This window comes from Balaenoptera ricei, chromosome 17 (genome assembly GCF_028023285.1).
Source record: "Balaenoptera ricei isolate mBalRic1 chromosome 17, mBalRic1.hap2, whole genome shotgun sequence".
Taxonomy (NCBI): Eukaryota; Metazoa; Chordata; class Mammalia; order Artiodactyla; family Balaenopteridae; genus Balaenoptera; species Balaenoptera ricei.
In genome coordinates this window covers 81,355,777-81,374,782 of record NC_082655.1, presented here as the reverse complement: position 1 = coordinate 81,374,782, position 19,006 = coordinate 81,355,777, and the positions used below count along the sequence as shown (strand labels likewise).

The 19,006-nt window shown below is 39.4% G+C and overlaps 1 protein-coding gene across 1 annotated transcript in view; it reads left to right on the top strand.

Moving 5' to 3' along the window:
- SNTG1 (syntrophin gamma 1) overlaps window positions 1-19,006 on the top strand; it is a 472,569-nt gene that overhangs the window by 290,307 nt on the left and 163,256 nt on the right. The window contains exons 5-8 of the mRNA XM_059901577.1: window positions 4,090-4,146; window positions 17,016-17,073; window positions 17,884-17,927; window positions 18,021-18,062. Coding sequence (XP_059757560.1) covers window positions 4,090-4,146; window positions 17,016-17,073; window positions 17,884-17,927; window positions 18,021-18,062 — 201 coding nt within the window. The remainder of the gene's footprint in view (window positions 1-4,089; window positions 4,147-17,015; window positions 17,074-17,883; window positions 17,928-18,020; window positions 18,063-19,006) is intronic.

The following is a 19,006-nucleotide window of genomic DNA, read 5'->3' as shown; positions in this document are numbered from 1 at the left end:
TAAATGGTACTGTGATTTTAATTTCAAGTTCCAATTTTCATGGCTGATGTACAGGAAAGCAGTTGACTTTTGTATATTAACTGTGTCTCCTGCGACCTTGCTGTAATTGCGTATTAGTTCCATGAGATTTTTGTTGGTTCTTTGGGATTTTCTACATAGACAAAGAACAAAGGCAGTTTCCTTTCTCCCTCTCTAGCCCGCAGGCCTTTCATCCCCTATCGCTGCTCTGCCGCACTGTAACTATAACTTCAAGCACAAGCTGAAGGTCGGTGGTGCTAGGCGGGGGTCGTGCTTGCCTCATTCCCAGTCTCAGAGGAAGAGCGTTGTTTCTGACGACGCCTTCCCTCTCTGCTCCCTATTTTTCAGTATCTTTGCTTCTTTCATCTTATTTCTCCATCTTGTCTTGGGCTTGTGTGATGGAAAAGGTGGTGGGAATCAGAGACACTTTCATTTCAATCATGATTTGGATCTTGGCCAAGTGACTGTAACTCATTTGCATTTTAGTTTTTTCACTCTTAATTGGGAAAATATTGCCTACGCAGGTGGGATGTTGTGATGATTATGTGTTTGAAATGAAAATGTTTGGGAAAAAAACTCTTTATTCATTTAGCAGATGATTAACTTTGATTTAGGCCCGATGCTAAATTCTAAGGTTACAACTGTGAACAAGACATAGGTTCAGAACTCAGAAAACTAGTGGGAAGAAACAGTCAAGGTCACGGTGTATTTTAATAAACAATCACGAGTGCTATGAGACCCGTAAGGGCACATAGTATTTATTTATTTATTTATTTTTAATAGATCTTTACTGGAGTATAGTTGCTTCACAATACTGTGTTAGTTTCTGTTGCACAACAAAGCGAATCAGCCATATGCATACATATATCCCCATATCCCCTCCCTCTTGCGTCTCCCTCCCACCCTCCCTATCCCCCCTCTAGGTCATCGCAAAGCACCAAGCTGATCTCCCTGTGCTATGTGGCCGCTTCCCACCAGCCGACTATTTTACCTTCGGTAGTGTATATATGTCGGTGCTACTCTCACTTCAACCCAGCTTCCCCCTCTCACCCCGTGTCCTCAAGTCCATTCTCTACGTCTGCATCTTTATTCCTGCCCTGCACCTAGGTTCATCAGTACCGTTTTTTTTTTTTAGACTCCATATATATGTGTTAGCCCACGGTATTTGTTTTTCTCTTTCTGACTTACTTCACTCTGTATGACAGACTCTAGGTCCATCCACCTCACTACAAATAATTCAATTTCGTTTCATTTTATGGCTGAGTAATATTCCACTGTATATATAAGGGCACATAGTATTTAGATTTTTGGTAATTAGAAGCTACCATTTTATTCTTATTCCTTTTTGAGGTTTAGTTACTCTTCCTGAATTGTCGAAAAGAGCTCATGACTTTTCCTCTCTCCTTTCCTATGCATCTTCTTTGTTCCCAGCACGCAGAATCAGTACAGTTCTTCACTGCAATCTCTAGTTTCTGCCTTACTCTCACCACTCCCTCCTCTTTTTCACTGCATATCTCAAAAACGTCCATTCCTGGGATATATAAGAGCAATGTGTTCTGTTTGGTAACATGTGTATGTTGGTTCCCATGTAGTTCAGACAGTAAACACAGAGAGTATGTCAAATATAATATTCCAGAGGGCAGGGGTGATAACAATTATGTTTTTATATAATGCAAGTTAAGCACTTCAACATGTTGTCCATAACATGAATGAATTTAGGTGTGTGGCACAACTTCATATAGGCCGATACTACTCTTGGGCTCCATCCTTTCATTTTGTAAGGAATGGGAAGAATAAATGTAGGCTTGTCGTATATATGAGTGTGTGGGAGCATGTCTCAACTGTGTGTTTTAAGAAATAAAATAAGCAATTATACTTGGTTTCCCAAAGGATGGTGCCTTGTTGCTAGGCAACGTCGTTATGAAACTCACACTGTGTTAACCAAATACAGCTTCCGAGCAGCTTCCAGACACCCTCTGATTTATGAGGTGAGCAGCTGAAACAATTCATTAACATCCCTTTCTTTCCTCTGATTTTTGGGGCAGGAGGGAGACCCCAACGTGGGCAGGTGGGGAGGGGCTGGAGGGCACAGCTGACACGACCTACAGACGACCAGGAGGGTGTCAGCAGGTACCAACTGGACAGTGGTGTGCCTTTTCATGCCTCCGGCTACCTGCAGGCACCAACTGAAAATTTTGGCTTTAAAACACGAAGTAATTCGACCTGCCCGTCTCTCCCCACTTCCTTACGAGTCAGCTAATGAAGAAGTAGCGTCTAGAGGTGGTGTCTGCATTTGCAAGAGCGTGCGTGTGTACCCGTGTGTTTAAAAAACATTAAAATAAGTGCTGCTTCTGAGCTTTTCCGCAGGTTCTGCTGACTCTTTAGTCAGACTCTTCTCTGCATCAGCAATTTTGTATCCAATTTGGAACATGTGCTAAATATTCTCCACCAAAGACTGGAAAGCAGTCTTGTACAGAATGAATAAAGGCACCGCATAGACCTTTAATAACCTGCATGCTCGTCCTTCCTTCAGAGAAAAGCAGGGCTTCAGCACACACTCTGCTGCTCCGGAGTTTACTCACCAATTTGCCCTTGTGGCTAATGAGTGCTATGGAAGATGTTCTAGAAACTTTAGGTGATACCATTTGCTATTAAAAATGCATTTGCTTTGACAGATTGAAATCTTTATTTTGAGACAGTTGATGTGGGTTTTCTGAGCTAACTGTACCCTTGGTTTTGATGCTATTTTAAGGAATCAAGTATTTATTCCTTACAGAAAAGAATTAAGAAAATAGCTGTGCCATCTAAGAACTTTAGTTTAGTTTGATAGGCAGTGGGAAAGCAGCTTGCCTGTCTGTTTGGTAAGACTGAAGACGACCATTTAATTAACTTATCCCTCTGAGTCTCCCAGTATTTGAGCTCCTCTGTGATATAGCTATTGGAATATGATATGGATAAATATTAATTAGATATCTAAATGTGCGGAGTAACTTTTCTTTCTTCAGAAAGAAATCTATATAAAGATATATAAGAAATAATTTTATTAAATGTATTTTTCCATTGTACTTAAAATGATAAAATTTGTTTAGAATGTATTTTTTAAACTACCACAGGTGGAATACCTCAGGTGACTATTAAGTAGAGGAGTAGATAATGTAGCCAAATAAACTGAGCCTTTGTGGAGACACAGGGACCAGAAAACAAATATCTATTCCAGGTACCAGGGGAGAAAGGTGGAGTCTAAACCTTTCTAGGTAGGGGAAGGTTCAAGAAGGTGAGAAGGTTATAAATAAATGGAGAAGGTTATAAATAAAAGCTCTCAACCCTTCAGCATGCCAGGAGATATGCATTATGTAGAGATGATCACCATAAAGCAGTAATATTGATTTTTTTATTGGAAACTAAAGGATTTTTCCAAATGTGGCTCTTTGCGATTTTTAAGTTTCATATGCCAGTGGTTGAATGATTGGTTCCATTGTGGAAGGCAAAAGAGGACTGCTTTTGAAAACTGATAATTTTATTATAATTATCAGTTAACTGTAAAATGCATTCTTCTTTCAAACAAGCAATCATTGTGAACCTGGTTTATTTAGAGTTCCAACCCCAGACGTACACATGGACCATTTACGTGCTGAAACATGGCAGTCTCCCAGCCCGGCACTCAAGTCTCCGCAAACCACATGACCGGTAGTAATGGAGATATGACCTTGGTTGGCAAAGATAATATTTACCATGTGATGTTGAATTATTTTTCAACAACAAGAATACATAATGTGAGAATGAGAAGAGGTTTTAAAGTTCAGATTCCAAACTATGTCCAAAAAATCATTGAAAGAAGTTAACTTGAGAATTTAGCAGTTTAATAAACTGCAGTCCCTTTTACCTTGACAAATAAATTGTTAGCCTTCGATTTAAAAATTCCAAAATACTCCATTTATTGCACGGTTTGGGGCCTTTATGCTGTCACAAAATGTCCTTTTTTTGAAGAGCAAGCACAAAACCCAGCAGAGGAAAATGGTGTGTAGGTATAGTAGCAGGCAACACTAACCACTGTTAAAATCTGTCTTTCAGGAAAGAACGGTGACCATTAGAAGACAAACTGTAGGAGGATTTGGATTAAGCATAAAGGTAGCCCATCTCTCCTGTCTATCCTTACAGAGTCTGTGCTGTAACGCCCGCGTTTCTGTGAACTTTAACTTTGTGCAGATAAGTAGACGAGAATGGCTATAGCAAACTCCTCAGTATTTGGACTGAGATGAAATTAAGCAGGCTCTCAAAATCTTGGCCACCTTTTGATTAAGAGATTTTAGAAAAGTATTTGGGAAATTTACCTTACCTGGAATTGAATAGAACTCATTAATTTTCTTTATCTAGTTTCATCTAAAATATCAAATATGGTCTTGCGGTGTGCCTATCTTTTAAGGAGCCAGAGCGGGAAATACTGGTCTGTCAGTGAAAGGAGCCGAACACGTTTTAGGTTCATATAAGGTCTGATAGTAAGTTAAGCATTAGTTCTGTTCTAGTCATCTTTTTCTTTTGTACAGTTTTCTTTTTTTATTTAAGAAATCAGTAAAATCTCATGTTCCAATGCCAAGTATATAGGATAGATTTAAAGTTTTAGCATCTCAGTTCTTTTAAAAACGGACCATATCTGTTCTTTTCTAGTTATTATTACGTTTCAAAGGGCTTTTCTTTCTGTATATCACTGACTATTAAAGATGTACCACACCTGCAATGTATCATCAATGAAATAAAATATAAATTTTAAAAAAGGACAGAAAGTTATATAAATATTGAAAAAATTAACTCAATGATTTTAAATGCCCTTTAGAAACCTACATCTCTGCAGAGATCAATGAAATTTAACTTTATCTTGGTTGTTGGGTTAGGCATTTTGCCTGTGTAGGGTGAAAATCATACATCTCTGGTGTACATTTCATGAAATTTTAACACAGCTTGAGGTACATACGCTTGGAAAGTGGAACTCTAAATTTGGTGACTATCATCTCTAGTTGACATTATGAAAATGATTCAGAAAACTGACCAATGTAGAGTAGCATGGTCTTTGTCAAGTGATGAGAGTATTACTATATAAAATGTTAGTTTTAAGGTTTATTTTTTACCTTCACTCTATCTGTCATCAACTAAGGCCAAGGAGATATGTAGGACAAATTATCGGATGTGGAAATGATGTTGTGGGAATAAACCAAGAAACAAGTTTTCTTGTTTTTGTTTTTTTCCATATTTATTGAGATTGCCATGAAAGATTTAAAGATACCACTGAAGATTGTAAATGTCCATGAAGAGAGAACAGGAGCTGAGTGTGAATAAAACCCATTCACGAGAGCTGCTTTCATTTGACATAAGCACTGACTCTATTTCTGGGAGTGGAGCTGTATGAATTTTGTGTAGGATGGAAATGTTCTTTTCTTTCTGTTCTATTTCCATTTAGAGTGAAACTCAATAATACAATGTTACTTATTTTTACTGAAGTACCACATTTTAACCTAGACAGTTTTTAAACATTAAGAATTTTGCCAAATAAATCATTTCTGTTTAATATTTACATTATTTCAACCCAAACAAAACTCTTATACATGTAATAAATAGAGTTATTTTTTAAATCAAATAAGTGTATATTTTCCATTCAAAATACTGGCCACAGAAGTAATATTTGAATTGTGATGGGTGCCATATATTAAGAGGTTTGACAAAAAACAAAATTATTTTATAATTCTTATGACACACAAACCAACCAGAAATGAAAACATCAGTATTTTTATTTAGAATATTATCCATTCAGCCTGAAGACTTTCCTTTTAGGGTTTTCCATCTTAGGTTTCTCACTACTTACCTCTGACCTTTGCTTTTCTATTTTTAAACTATCTTCCATTCCGTTAACATATCTTAACATGTGATTATTTATCATTCATTTATTTATTTTAAATAGTTATATTTTATACAAATCCTTTTTCTCTTTACCCTGTCATATGTAAATTGGATAAACTGTGTTTATCCATTTGCACTATTTTCTTTAGATCTGAGAATTAAAATATACATAAGCAACAGTTTAAGAAAGTGTTCTAGCCTAAATGCAAAATTCATATTTTGATGCTGACCATTTATTTATCTATCGATTTAGCAAAATCTAGTGACTGGCCCTGGGGTGCAATGAGGTGGGATCTAGAGGCATGGCCTGCACACGTGTCCACCTGGTCCCGCCTGTGTCTCTAAGTCACAGTGCCTCCCCAGCCCCGTCCATCCCCAGCCCCGTCCATGCCCCCAGCCCCATCCATGACCAGCCCCGTCCATCCCCAGCCCCGTCCGTGCCCCCAGCCCCGTCCATCCCCAGCCCCGTCCGTGCCCCCAGCCCCGTCCATGACCTCAGAAAAGAACAGAGAGGAGCTCCGGCCGTCCCTGCTGGCCTGACCCTTGGCCATGAGCGGCTTCTGGGGTTCGTGCAGGATGCTCACTCCTTTCTCAGTCTCCCAGGAATCCTTCCCTTTTACACCATCTTTAGTCTCGTGCTGCTTTTTAGAGCCATTCCCATATCTGCTGTAACTTTGGATCTTTTCTGACAATTGTTTGGGATGCTTCGTGGCTGTTACCATTACTCAGTCTTCCTTGATTCAAACATCCTTCAGAAATCACAAACTTGGGTGTTTTTCCCCTTGTATTAGTTTTTGTTCTTGTTTGCGTCTCATTAAAATGCCAAGCTCTTCTAATTACATTTTTAGATTTCAAAAACAAAACATTCTCCAAAAGCTAGACAAAAGAATCACTAAACTTTCCACTTATGATCACCTATTTTTCTGTGTCCTCAGACTGAAGCTGCTGCTAGAAGCTCTCAGGCTCCTGCGCCCACCTGGTTTATAGCCTCAGCTTCCCTGCAGGAATGCCCTCTTCACCTTGATCTGCACGTGGCCTCTGGCTCTGCTCTAGGTGCACCAGTATTCCTATTGCATTTTCTGGTCCGCTTGTCTGAACCATCCAGATACTTACCATTTCTAAATATAAATTAATGGTCTCCACACTACAGCCCCAGTAATCACCAAAGTTTCTCATCAAGGGATCTAATAGTCCTGCATTTTTGCCCCATTCTTCTTGTAAGAATTACCATGTAATCACCTTAAAGTAAGCTGCCATCTTGACTTCCTGAGACTTTAATTTTTCTTCTATATCTCTTAAAATGCAATACCATCCATTTGCATATTATTAAATCATACCTCTGGCCATTGTCATTAAAAGAATTACCTTTTAGAGAAAGAGTGTTTTGAATATTATTACTAGAAAGATGTTTTATGGAGTATTTTTCAAAAGACTCAGCTCTTCTTACCTAAACAATAAGTTATCGATGTCCATCAGGGAAATGTTTGTGATCAAAGGTGATTTCTATCTGGAATCTTTAACTTTGCAGCAATCAAAGTGAAATTATAAGTATTAATACCATTAAAATCTTATCATTTATAAACAATAATTGCTAATATTTATTAACTGCTCTTGAAGTGCCGGATTCTGAGCTCAATACTTTATATTGTTTCCTTCGGTCTTTAGTATCCAGAAAGTAGATAACTGTTGTTAGACCTCTACAGACAATGAGATTAAGTATTAAGAGGTTAAGTAATTTACCTGTTTGTTGTAACTGGCAGAGCTGGGCCTCAACCCCCATCAAAGCTGATGACATAGTCCTTATTCCCAATAAATATGCTCTATAGCTGTAAAACCTGCACTAAATTATCTCTACGCTCTCTATTTGGAAACATAAATAATGTTTCCTCTCTAAGTTATTCACATTCTAGTTTATTTAAAACTGAAATAAATGTATTGAAATGTCCAGCATCAAGCAATTTCTTAATATCAAGGGTTGGGTATTAATTATATCATATTTACCAAATAAACATATACATCTTCATAGTAGTTGTCATAAATGTCTGTATTTTCATTTATTAGTGGTTTCAGGGCAAAAGTCTTTAAATATCAAGTGTTGCTACAAGCACAGGCACATTTGCATTCATTTCCTCATTCTGCCCTGTTCTCATTATTTGAGTCTGATTCTTCTGTTTCCCCCAGAGGTATGTACAGAGTACATACCTTTGCACCACAGAAGTAGGAGGGTAATAAGCAGGTAATAAAGCTTAGCTAGAAGAGTGTGCATTAGTTCCAAGAATCAGGTAAAACCACTGATGAATTATCATTTGAAGGATGATTTTTTAACTTAAATAGCTTATTGAGATGTCATTCACATACCATACAATCTACCCATTTAGAGTGTGCAATTCAATGATTTTTATTATATTCACAGATGTGTGCACCCATCACTACAGCCAGTTTTAGAACATTTTCATCCACTGAGGAGAAAACCCATACCGTCAGCATCCCCCTTCTATCCCCCATCCCCCGGCTCAGGTCTGAGCAAGCAGCAGTCTACTTTCTGCCTCTATAGAATTCCCTATTTTGGATTTCCATATGAAGGCAATCATAACTTATGTGGGAAAGCCATTAATTTTGCCAGAGCTAGACTAAGTGATTTTGGCAGATAAGCATGGCATTCAAATGTATAAGGGTATTTGTCCATGTTCTTTCAGATGATATTCCTTTAGGTGCCTCTCCCACACCTGTTGACGGGGCTCTAAACCTTAATTACTGTCTGTTATTATCTGTTTGTAAGTATTTTCCATTCTCTAAATGGATATGTAATGTTGGGGTCTGTGTATCCTTTTCTTTCCAAAGCCCAGAATATGATTGATTGATTGATTGTAATGAAAATATTGAATTGAAAGGATTTATTTGGCAAGATTCCCAGCATTATAAAAACATTCTGGGTTTGATTTAGTGGAATTTCAGAGTTGTACTGGCAAAATCATTGTATAGAGTCATGCACAAAATGCTTTAGATGGGACTTTATATCCTTGTTCCTATCTAGCTATAAAATTAATTATGCTTTGTAGAAAGGCTATCTCAAAACTGAAAGGTGTGTGTTTTAATATTCTCTGGGATGCACTCTAGAACGTCACCTCACTTTTTCTAATCTCATTTTACCCTGCATCAACAGAGCTCAAGTAATTCATTTATTCTCTAAACCATGGCCTCAAGCCATACACCCTGGCGAGCCTCAGGATAGGTCAGGGGGAAGATGGTAAAGGAAACCTGCCCTGACCTCAGGCCCTTTACATTCTAGAGGGAAAGCAGACATTGACCAGAGTGTCATGTAGAGAAACGTAAACCCCAGCCATGATCCAGTGCTATAGAAGTAATCACTGCAGGTAAGGAGAAACTGAGGAAGGAGCCCTTTGGCTGAACTCCTGGATGTGGCTAGAGTTTATACCAGGTTAAAAGTAAAGGTAAACAGCTCTCCAGGCACAGGGGACCGTATATGTAGATGTCCTTTAGCTCAGAATGACGAGGGTCCAGGATAAAGCTTCAGGGGGTGCTGAGGACCCTGGCGTTTATTCCGCGTGTGACATGAAGCCTATCACCTATCTTAAGCAGGGTGAGTCACATTTGACTTCTCTCTGGAAAACTGTTAATATCCCCAATTAGGTTCAGAACTAAATCTAATTTACTTTAATAGAGCTGGACTGCTCTCACATTTTATTCAATAAATGAAGGCACTGTGACTTTACGTTAAAATTTTATCCCCTGAGTTTTGTCTTAAAATTAGCTCTCTTAATCAATTAATGAAGTGATCTCCTTAAATTAGCTAAAAAATTCTCTCAGAACTCCAAATGTCTGATTGAAGAAATAAAGTTTAAACAAAAACACCTTTGGACTCAAACCATTCAAATTTCAGGAGAAATTTTACATATAAAAGGAAAATGTTGATAAAATAGGGGCTAGTTGTATCTTATTATTAAAAGATATTTATAAGTCTCAGGTGTTGAGGGAAGAATGGGATTGCTGAGTTGACCCTCAGAAAATCGATATCTCTAGACCAACCCTGGGGAGAGGTTTCCCACTGTCCCACCGTGGTAACCTGCATTAAAAATCTGAGCACTGAGAAAATCTTTAAATTCAGTAGTGCAAGGACAGAAAACTGTGCGAAGCAAAATCAGTTAAAGGAAAATGCTCTGATGACAACCACCAACCTAGAGTGACATAAACAGAGTTCTTCCCTGCCCCCAAATATCTGAACCATAATATCTGGATGAGTTTGTTTTCTCTTTTTATATCACATAAAACTTCATCAGCGCTTGATTTACATTAGCTAACCAGCATCTTATACTAAGAAATGGAGATGTATTCTTAATTTTTTTCCAGTTTCCAAGGATCTCTAGAAACTATCTGCAACCATGCACATTTGATTTCATTGTTCACCTTCTTAGTTTCTCCTTAAGATCATGATCCTTTCAATGTGCTGTTGGATTCTGTTTGCTAGTATTTTGTTGAGGATTTTTGCGTCTATGTTCATCAGTGATATTGGCCTGTAGTTTTCTTTCTTTATGACATCTTTGTCTGGTTTTGATATCAAAGTGATGGTGGCCTCGTAGAATGAGTTTGGGAGTGTTCCTCCCTCTGCTATATTTTGGAAGAGTTTGAGAAGGATAGGTGTTAGCTATTTTCTAAATGTTTGATAGAATTCGCCTGTGAAGTCACCTGGTCCTGGGCTTTTGTTTGTTGGAAGATTTTTAATCACAGTTTCAATTTCAGTGCTTGTGATTGGTCTGTTTACATTTTCTATTTCTTCCTGGTTCAGTCTCGGAAGGTTGTGCTTTTCTAAGAATTTGTCCATTTCTTCCAGGCTGTCCATTTTATTGGCATATAGTGGCTTGTAGTAATCTCTCATGATCCTTTGTATTTCTGCAGTGTCAGTTGTTACTTCTCCCTTTTCATTTCTAATTCTATTGATTTGAGTCTTCCTTTTTTTCTTGATGAGTCTGGCTAATAGTTTATCAATTTTGTTTATCTTCTCAAAGAACTAGCTTTTAGTTTTATTGATCTTTGCTATTGTTTCCTTCATTTCTTTTTCATTTATTTCTGATCTGATCTTTATGATTCCTTTCCTTCTGCTAACTTCGGGAGGTTTTGTTCTTCTTTCTCTGCTTGCTTTAGGTTTAAGGTTAGGTTGTTTATCTGAGATGTTTCTTGTTCCTTGAGGTAGGATTGTGTTGCTATAAACTTCCCTCTTAGAACTGCTTTTGCTGCATCCCATAGGTTTTGGGTCATCGTGTTTTCATTGTCATTTGTTTCTAGGTATTTTTTGATTTCCTCTTTGATTTCATCAGTGCTCTCTTGGTTACTTAGTAGTATATTGTTTAGCCTCCATGTGTTTGTATTTTTTACTGTAATTGATATCTGGTCTCATAGTGTTGTGGTTTGAAAATATACTTGATATGATTTCAATTGTCTTAAATTTACCAAGGCTTGATTTGTGACCTGAGATATGATCTATCCTGGAGAATGTTCCATGAGGACTTGAGAAGAAAGTGTATTCTGTTTTTTTTTGGATAGAATGTCTTATAAGTATCAATTAAGTCCATCTTGTTTAATGTGTCATTTAAAGCTTGTGTTTCCTTATTTATTTTCGGTTTGGATGATCTGTCCATTGGTGAAAGTGGGGGGTTAAAGTCCCCTACTATGACTGTGTTACTGTCGATTTCCCCTTTTATGGCTGTTAGCATTTGCCTTATGTATTGAGGTGCTCCTATGTTGGGTGCATAAATATTTACAATTGTTTTATCTTCTTCTTGGATTGATCCCTTGATCATTATGTAGTGTCCTTCTTTGTCTCTTGTAATAGTCTCTATTTTAAAGTCTATTTTGTCTGATATGAGAATTGCTACTCCAGCTTTCTTCTGATTTCCATTTGCATGGAATATCTTTTCACATCCCCTCACTTTCAGTCTGGATGTATCCATTCAGCCAATCTATGTCTTTTGATGGGAGCATTTAATCAATTTACATTTAAGGTAACTATCGATATGTATGTTCCTATTACCATTTTCTTAATTGTTTTGGGTTTGTTATTGTAGGTCTTTTCTTTCTCTTGTGTTTCCTGCCTAGAGAAGTTCCTATAGCATTTGTTGTAAAGCTGGTTTGGTGGTGCTGAACTCTCTTAGCTTTTGCTTGTCTGTAAAGGTTTTAATTTCTCCATCTAATCTGAATGAGATCCTTGCTGGGTAGAGTAATCTTGGTTGTAGGTTCTTCCCTTTCATCACTTTAAATATGTCTTGCCACTCCCTTCTGGCTTGCAGAGTTTCTGCTGAAAGATCAGCTGTTAACCTTATGTGGATTCCCTTGTATGTTATTTGTTGTTTTTCCCTTGCTGCTTTTAATATTTTTGTTTGTATTTAATTTTTGATAGTTTGATTAATATGTCTTGGCGTGTTTCTCCTTGGATTTATCCTGGATGGGACTCTCTGCGCTTCCTGGACTTGACTATTTCCTTTCCCATATTAGGGAAGTTTTCAACTATAATCTTGTCAAATATTTTCTCAGTCCCTTTCTTTTTCTCTTCTTCTTCTGGGACCCCTATAATTCGAATGTTGGTGTGTTTAATGTTGTCCCAGAGGTCTCTAAGACTGTCCTCAATTCTTTTCATGCTTTTTTCTTTATTCTTCTCTACAGTAGTTATTCCCACTATTTTATCTTCCAGGTCACTTATCCGTTTTTCTGCCTCAGTTATTCTGCTATTGATTCCTTCTAGAGAATTTTTAATTTCATTTATTGTGTTGTTCGTCATTGTTTGTTTGCTCTTTTGTTCTTCTAGGTCCCTGTTAAATGTTTTTTTGTATTTTCTCCATTCTATTTCCAAGGTTTTGGATCATCTTCACTATCATTACTCTGAATTCTTTTTCAGGTAGACTGCCTATTTCCTCTTCATTTGTTTGGTCTGTTGGGTGTTTACCTTGCTCTTTCATCTGCTGTGTGTTTCTTTGTCTTCTCATTTTGCTTAATTTACTGAGTTTGGGGTCTCCTTTTCACAGGTTGCAGGTTCGTAGTTCCCTTTGTTTTTGGTGTCTGCCCCCAGTGGCTAAGGTTGGTTCAGTGGGTTGTTTAGGCTGCTGGTGGAGGGGATTCATGCCTGTGTTCTGGTGGGTGAGGCTGGATCTTGTCTTTCTGGTGGGCAGGACCACATCCGGTGGTGTGTTTTGGGGTATCTGTGACCTTATTATGATTTTAGGCAGCTTCTCTGCTAGTGGGACGGGTTGTGTTCCTGTCTTGCTGGTTGTTTGGCATGGGGTGTCCAGCACTGTAGCTTGCTGGTTGTTGAGTGGAGCTGGGTCTTAGCATTGGGATGGAGATCTCTGGGGGAGATTTCGCCAGTTGATATTACATGGAGCTGGGAGGTCTCTTGTGAACCAATGTCCTGAACTCGGCTCTCCCACCTCAGAGGCACAGGCCTGAGACCTGGCCGTAGCACAAAGACCCTGTCAACCACATGGCTCAGAATAAAAGGGAGAAAAAAAAGAAAGAAAGAAAGAGAGAGAGAGGGTGGGAGGGAGGAAGGAAGGAAGGAAGAGAAAGAGAAAGGAAAAAATAAAATTAAAAGAAATAAAGTTATTAAAATTAAAAAAATTTTGAATTATTAAAAATTAAAAAATTAAAAAGTAATAAAAGAAAGAAGAGAGCAACCAAACCAAAAAACAAATCCACCAATGATAACAAGCACTAAAAACTATATTAAAAAAAAAAACAGACAGACAGAACCCTAGGACAAAGGTAAAAGCAAAGCTATACAGACAAAATCACACAAAGAAGCATACACACACACACTCACAAAAAGTGAAAACTGAAAAAAATATATATATATATAAAAAAGGAAGAGAACAACCAAATCAATAAAGAAATCTACCAATGATAATAAGCTCTAAATACTAAACTAAGATAAACATAAAACCAGAAAAAATTAGATGCAGAAAGAAAACCCCAAGTCTACAGTTGCTCCCAAAGTCCACCTCCTCAATTTGGGATGATTTGTTTTCTGTTCAGGTATTCCAGGGATGGAGGTACGTCAAGTTGATTGTGGAGCTTTAATACGCTGCTTCTGAGGCTGCTGGGAGAGATTTCCCTTTCTCTTCTTTGTTCGCACAGCTCCCGGGGTTCAGCTTTGGATTTGGCCTCGCCTCTGTGTGTAGGTTGCCTGAGGGCATCTGTTCTTCACTCAGACAGGACGGGGTTAAAGGAGCAGCTGATTAGGGGGCTCTGGCTCACTCAGGCGGGGGGAGGAAGGGGTACGGATGCGGGGCGAGCCTGCGGCATCAGAGGCGTAGTGACGTTGCACCAGCCCGAGGCGCGCCGTGCGTTCTCCCGGGGACGTTGTCCCTGGATCACGGGACCCTGGCCGTGGCGGGCTGCACAGGCTCCCGGGAGGGGCGGTGTGGAGAGTGACCTGTGCTCGCACACAGGCTTCTTGGTGGCGGCAGCAGCAGCATTAGCGTCCCATGCCCGTCTCTGGTGTCTGTGCTGATAGCCACGGCTCGCGCCCGTCTCTGGAACTCGTTTACGCGGTGCTCTGAATCCCCTCTCCTAGCACACCGCGAAACAAAGAGGGAAGAAAAAGTCTCTTGCCTCTTCGGCAGCTGCAGACTTTTTCCTGGACTCCCTCCCGGCTAGCCGTGGCGCACTAGCCCCTTCAGGCTGTGTTCACGCCGCCAACCCCAGTCCTCTCCCTGCGATCCAACCGCAGCCCGAGCCTCAGCTCCCAGCCCCCGCCCACCCCGGCGGGGGAGCAGACAAGCCTGTCGTGCTGGTGAGCGCTGCTCGGCGCCGATCCTCTGTGTGGGAATCTCTCCGCTTTGCCCTCCGCACCCCTGTGGCTGCGCTCTCCTCCGTGGCTCCGAAGCTTCCCCCATCCGCCACCCGCAGTCTCCGCCCACGAAGGGGCTTCCTAGCGTGTGGAAACCTTTCCTCCTTCACAGCTCCCTCCCAGAGGTGCAGGCCCCGTCCCTATTCTTTTGTCTCTGTTTTTTCTTTTTTCTTTTGCCCTCCCCAGGTATGTGGGGAGTTTCTTGCCTTTTGGGAAGTCTGAGGTCTTCTGTCAGTGTTCAGTAGGTGTTCTATAGTTGTTCCACATGTAGATGTATTTCTGATGTATTTGTGGGGAGGAAGGTGATCTCCATGTCTTACTCCTCTGTGGTCTTGAAGGTCTCCCTCTGCAAAGTACTTTAAAGAATGAACAATTTTACAGGACTTATCTGGTGGTCCAGTGGTTAAGATTTGCCTTCCAATGCAGGGGATGCGGGTTCAATCCCTAGTCAGGGAGCTAAGATCCCACATGCCTCGGGGCCCAAAACCCAAAACATAAAACAGAAGCAGTATTGTAACAAATTCAATAAAGACTTTAAAAATGGTCCACATCAAAAAAATCTTTAAAAAATTGTTTAAAAAAAAAAGTGAACAATTTTAGGTCTGGAAAATTTTAGACTTCATTTATTCATTCACTCATTCACTCAACAAACATTTCAAAGCTTAAAAAAGAATCATTATTCCAGGCACTGACATTACATCAATGTAGGAAACAAATAACCAAAATAAATAAATAAATAAATAAATCTATTGCGCTTGTGGAACTTGCTTTGTGGTTAGGAGAAAGAAAACAAATAATATATGTAGGAAATGTGTAAGATTGTAGTAGGTAAGAAGCTAATAAGTATAATGGGGAAAGATAGAACAGAATTCAGGGATTGGGAACTTGGAACCCTAACTGGTAAACATGAAGGGCCTTGGATTCTGTTCCGGGTTTACTGTGCTAACGAAGCACTCCTTTTGTACTGCACCCTCAGTCCCAATCCTGTGTTCTGATCAGATGAGAGATTGTCTTGGACAGGATCAGGGCTTGTTATGGACACAAACACAAAATGCAAAAGCAGAATCAGAAGCCAAGGAAGCTTATACCAGAGACCTTCTGCACAGGCTTAGTGAGGGTGGGTGGGTGAATGTCAGGCTGGTGGGAAATGGTGAGAACAGGGGATTCAGGGGTGGGTTTGAATTTCACCCTGGGTAAGACAGCTTTTAGTATTTTATTTATCACGTCTCTTCTTAATACCCCAGAAGTAGAAAGGACTACTTGCCAAGAAAAGCTTGAAAGCCACTACTGTTCTCTACAACTACTGCCTATCTTATATTTAAATATATTGACAACTCAGTGCTAAATATGGACATTCATGGGAAAAAATGTCTGTTCTAAAATAATTTTTGTCCTTGAAGGAAAAAAGGCTTAGGAGGTTTACTTATTCTGAAGCTACAGAAACCCCAATGGAAATTTAGATTATCTTTTCAACTACCCATGTTAAAAGTGCTGTACTTGTTTTCTACATGAAATCTTATTCTTTAATGCACTTATTTGATTTTTCAACTGTTGCTTTCAACCTTCTCAAATCTGTTACATAAAAACGTAATTTTATGCAGTTACTTCAGGGATTTATTTTATTTCCGTCCACATGAGTTTAGCTTACTTATTTTTCTTTATTTTTTCTATCTTATTTGGTCAGTTAGACAAAGCACTGTTGCAATATTCTTGTCAGTTTACTGTATTCTGTTCATTGTTTAGCGTGCACTTTCACACAAAGAGGAATATAATGACCCCTTTCCCATCAGGCATAAACACACTCTGTTTTTTTGTACCGATTTGTGTGTGTAGTCTCTCCAGCCATGCAGCATCCCAAGGGGCCCTTGCTTGGTCCCCAGCATAGAACAACTTAGCCAGATAATGGAAATACGTAATTATCTACTGTTTGGAACCCTAAATAAGAATTTCTACAATGAGCAGCACTGCTACACATTGGAGGAAATGCCTTCTTAAGGAATCACCAATCTTAATTTAAAAAATTGAAATTTTCAAAGTCAACTGCTATTAATTATTGCGTGTCACAGAGAAATTCTAAACGGATAAGTTTCTTGGGAGGACAGTCTATTTGGTAGAAAAATTCCAGGGGTCTATTTTAATTCTATTTGGTGTCCATTCACATGCTATTCATAACTTGTATAGTTTCCTAACTAAAGGCTGTGTATTTAATTTTTGAGATTAAAAAGCACGATATATGATTTTCTCTTTTCAGGGGGGAGCGGAACATAACATTCCAGTTGTCATTTCAAAAATCTCCAAGGAGCAAAGAGGTAAAGTGTTAAGAGGGCTGCCCTGTGAGTCACTGTCACCGGGGAACAAGACAATCGTTAGAATCATAAATTCGTATGGGACTGACCAGCCGGGTTCCCGTGACCAGGCAGCATGTGACAGTTCTGACTGCCGAGTCCAAGTCCTTTACCCGCCCGGCGGGCAGGGAGGGAAGACAGTATAGCAGGCGGCTGTGTGTGAGCCGGAGATTGCATGACTGAACAGTGTCTCATTAACACGCAAGCATAGAAACGGGTCTGATGCTTACAGGTCACATCAGTTACAGGCAACTCCAGTTATATATATTTTTTCAGTTTTCATATGCAATTTAACTCAGCCCTTCATATAAAATTTCATCCAGGAAAAACTCTGAAGATGTAAAGCAACTGTGACCGAAATCACTGAGACAGCCTAGTGTTTAAAAAGAAACGGGGAGCTGATTCCATTGCCGATGGAGTGAATGTCTAGCTCTAAACGTTTTCATAGATGGCTTAATGCTCTCATAAAAACATGAGGACATTTAGTCCTCCATCCAGAAGCATGGCCAATTTTTGGCAACTAAGATCTGAAATGATAGAATGAAATGGAACTGTCACAGCATGTGTTTCAATTCAGCTCATGTTTCAATCATAGGCGTTGAATCATGTGATTGTTTTTGCATTTCTGTTACCTGTGGATCTTTTAAGATGCTCCCCGTATAACACATTTCATTTTTTTCCTTTTATCAGTTTTGACTTTATTTAATTAAAAACTCTTTCGTCTGTGTGAAGGAAGTAGACGATGCATAATCAGTTGTCCTTCTCCATTCACAGCTGAGCTCTCAGGACTGCTCTTTCTTGGGGACGCAATTCTGCAGGTACACACCTTACCATTACTTTCCATGTGCAACCAAAGCATAAAGTCAATTCACAATATACCACGTGAAGCTGTGTCTCTCTTTCCATTGCAGATAAATGGGATTAATGTGAGAAAATGCAGACATGAAGAAGTGGTGAGTTTTCTTTACTTTTTCCTAACATCATAATTTTCCCCATGTGCACATGAGGATTTAGGGCATTGCTAAAAACTTCATTTTATTCATTAGGAAATATGACACTGGTCCAGTGTGCTATCAGACTTTTGGAAAATCTCTTACTTGGTGTTTGGGTTTTTTTTTTTGTATATTAGAAACAGATCAGTGAGCATCACTCAGGACAAAATGTAATTCAAAGAAATACTTAAGGGGGGCTGTTTGCTGTGTTTTCCAGTTTTTCGGTTAATTTCTACTAGTCCGTGTCCGCTAAGTAGATCTCTAGGTGAAATATATCTCTAAATCTTTGCAAGTGTTTAGAAGCTTATAAACAGTAAAATTTATGTTTGTAAAATTTTATCTAGTAGCCGGGACAATGGGAAGAGCATGTAAAGACTGTGTGTGTGCGCACGCGCGTGCGTGTGTGTGCGTGTGCGTGTGTGTGTGTGTGTCTGTGCGTGCGTGCGTGTCTCTGTGTGTGTGTGCGCATGTGCGTGTGTGTGTGCGTGCGTGTGTGTGTGTGAGAGAGAGACAGAGACAGAGACGACATTTAGAGACACTTCATCTCAAGGCTCGCAGGTTCAGCTCACTAGACAGCTACACAGAAAGGTCAGCAGTGTTTACTCTGATATTTTCTTGGATGTTGGTAAATGTGCAGATTTGAAGCCCGGCCTCAGATACTTTAGCTCACTCAGCTTATGTGACTCAGGAATTTGTATTTTAACAACGGGCCCAGCAGTCTCACTGTCAGCGGCCTCTAATCTACATCTTGGGAAAAGCTGGAAGGTTGAGCAGCTTCTGTGGAGCTGAGGGAGGACATAAAAAATGATGCAGAAAAGAACAGGCCGGTGTCGGGCGTTTGGGAAACGTTTTTCATGGCTGATTCAATAACATTCATAGAACCTTCACTGAATCTCCATATCAGC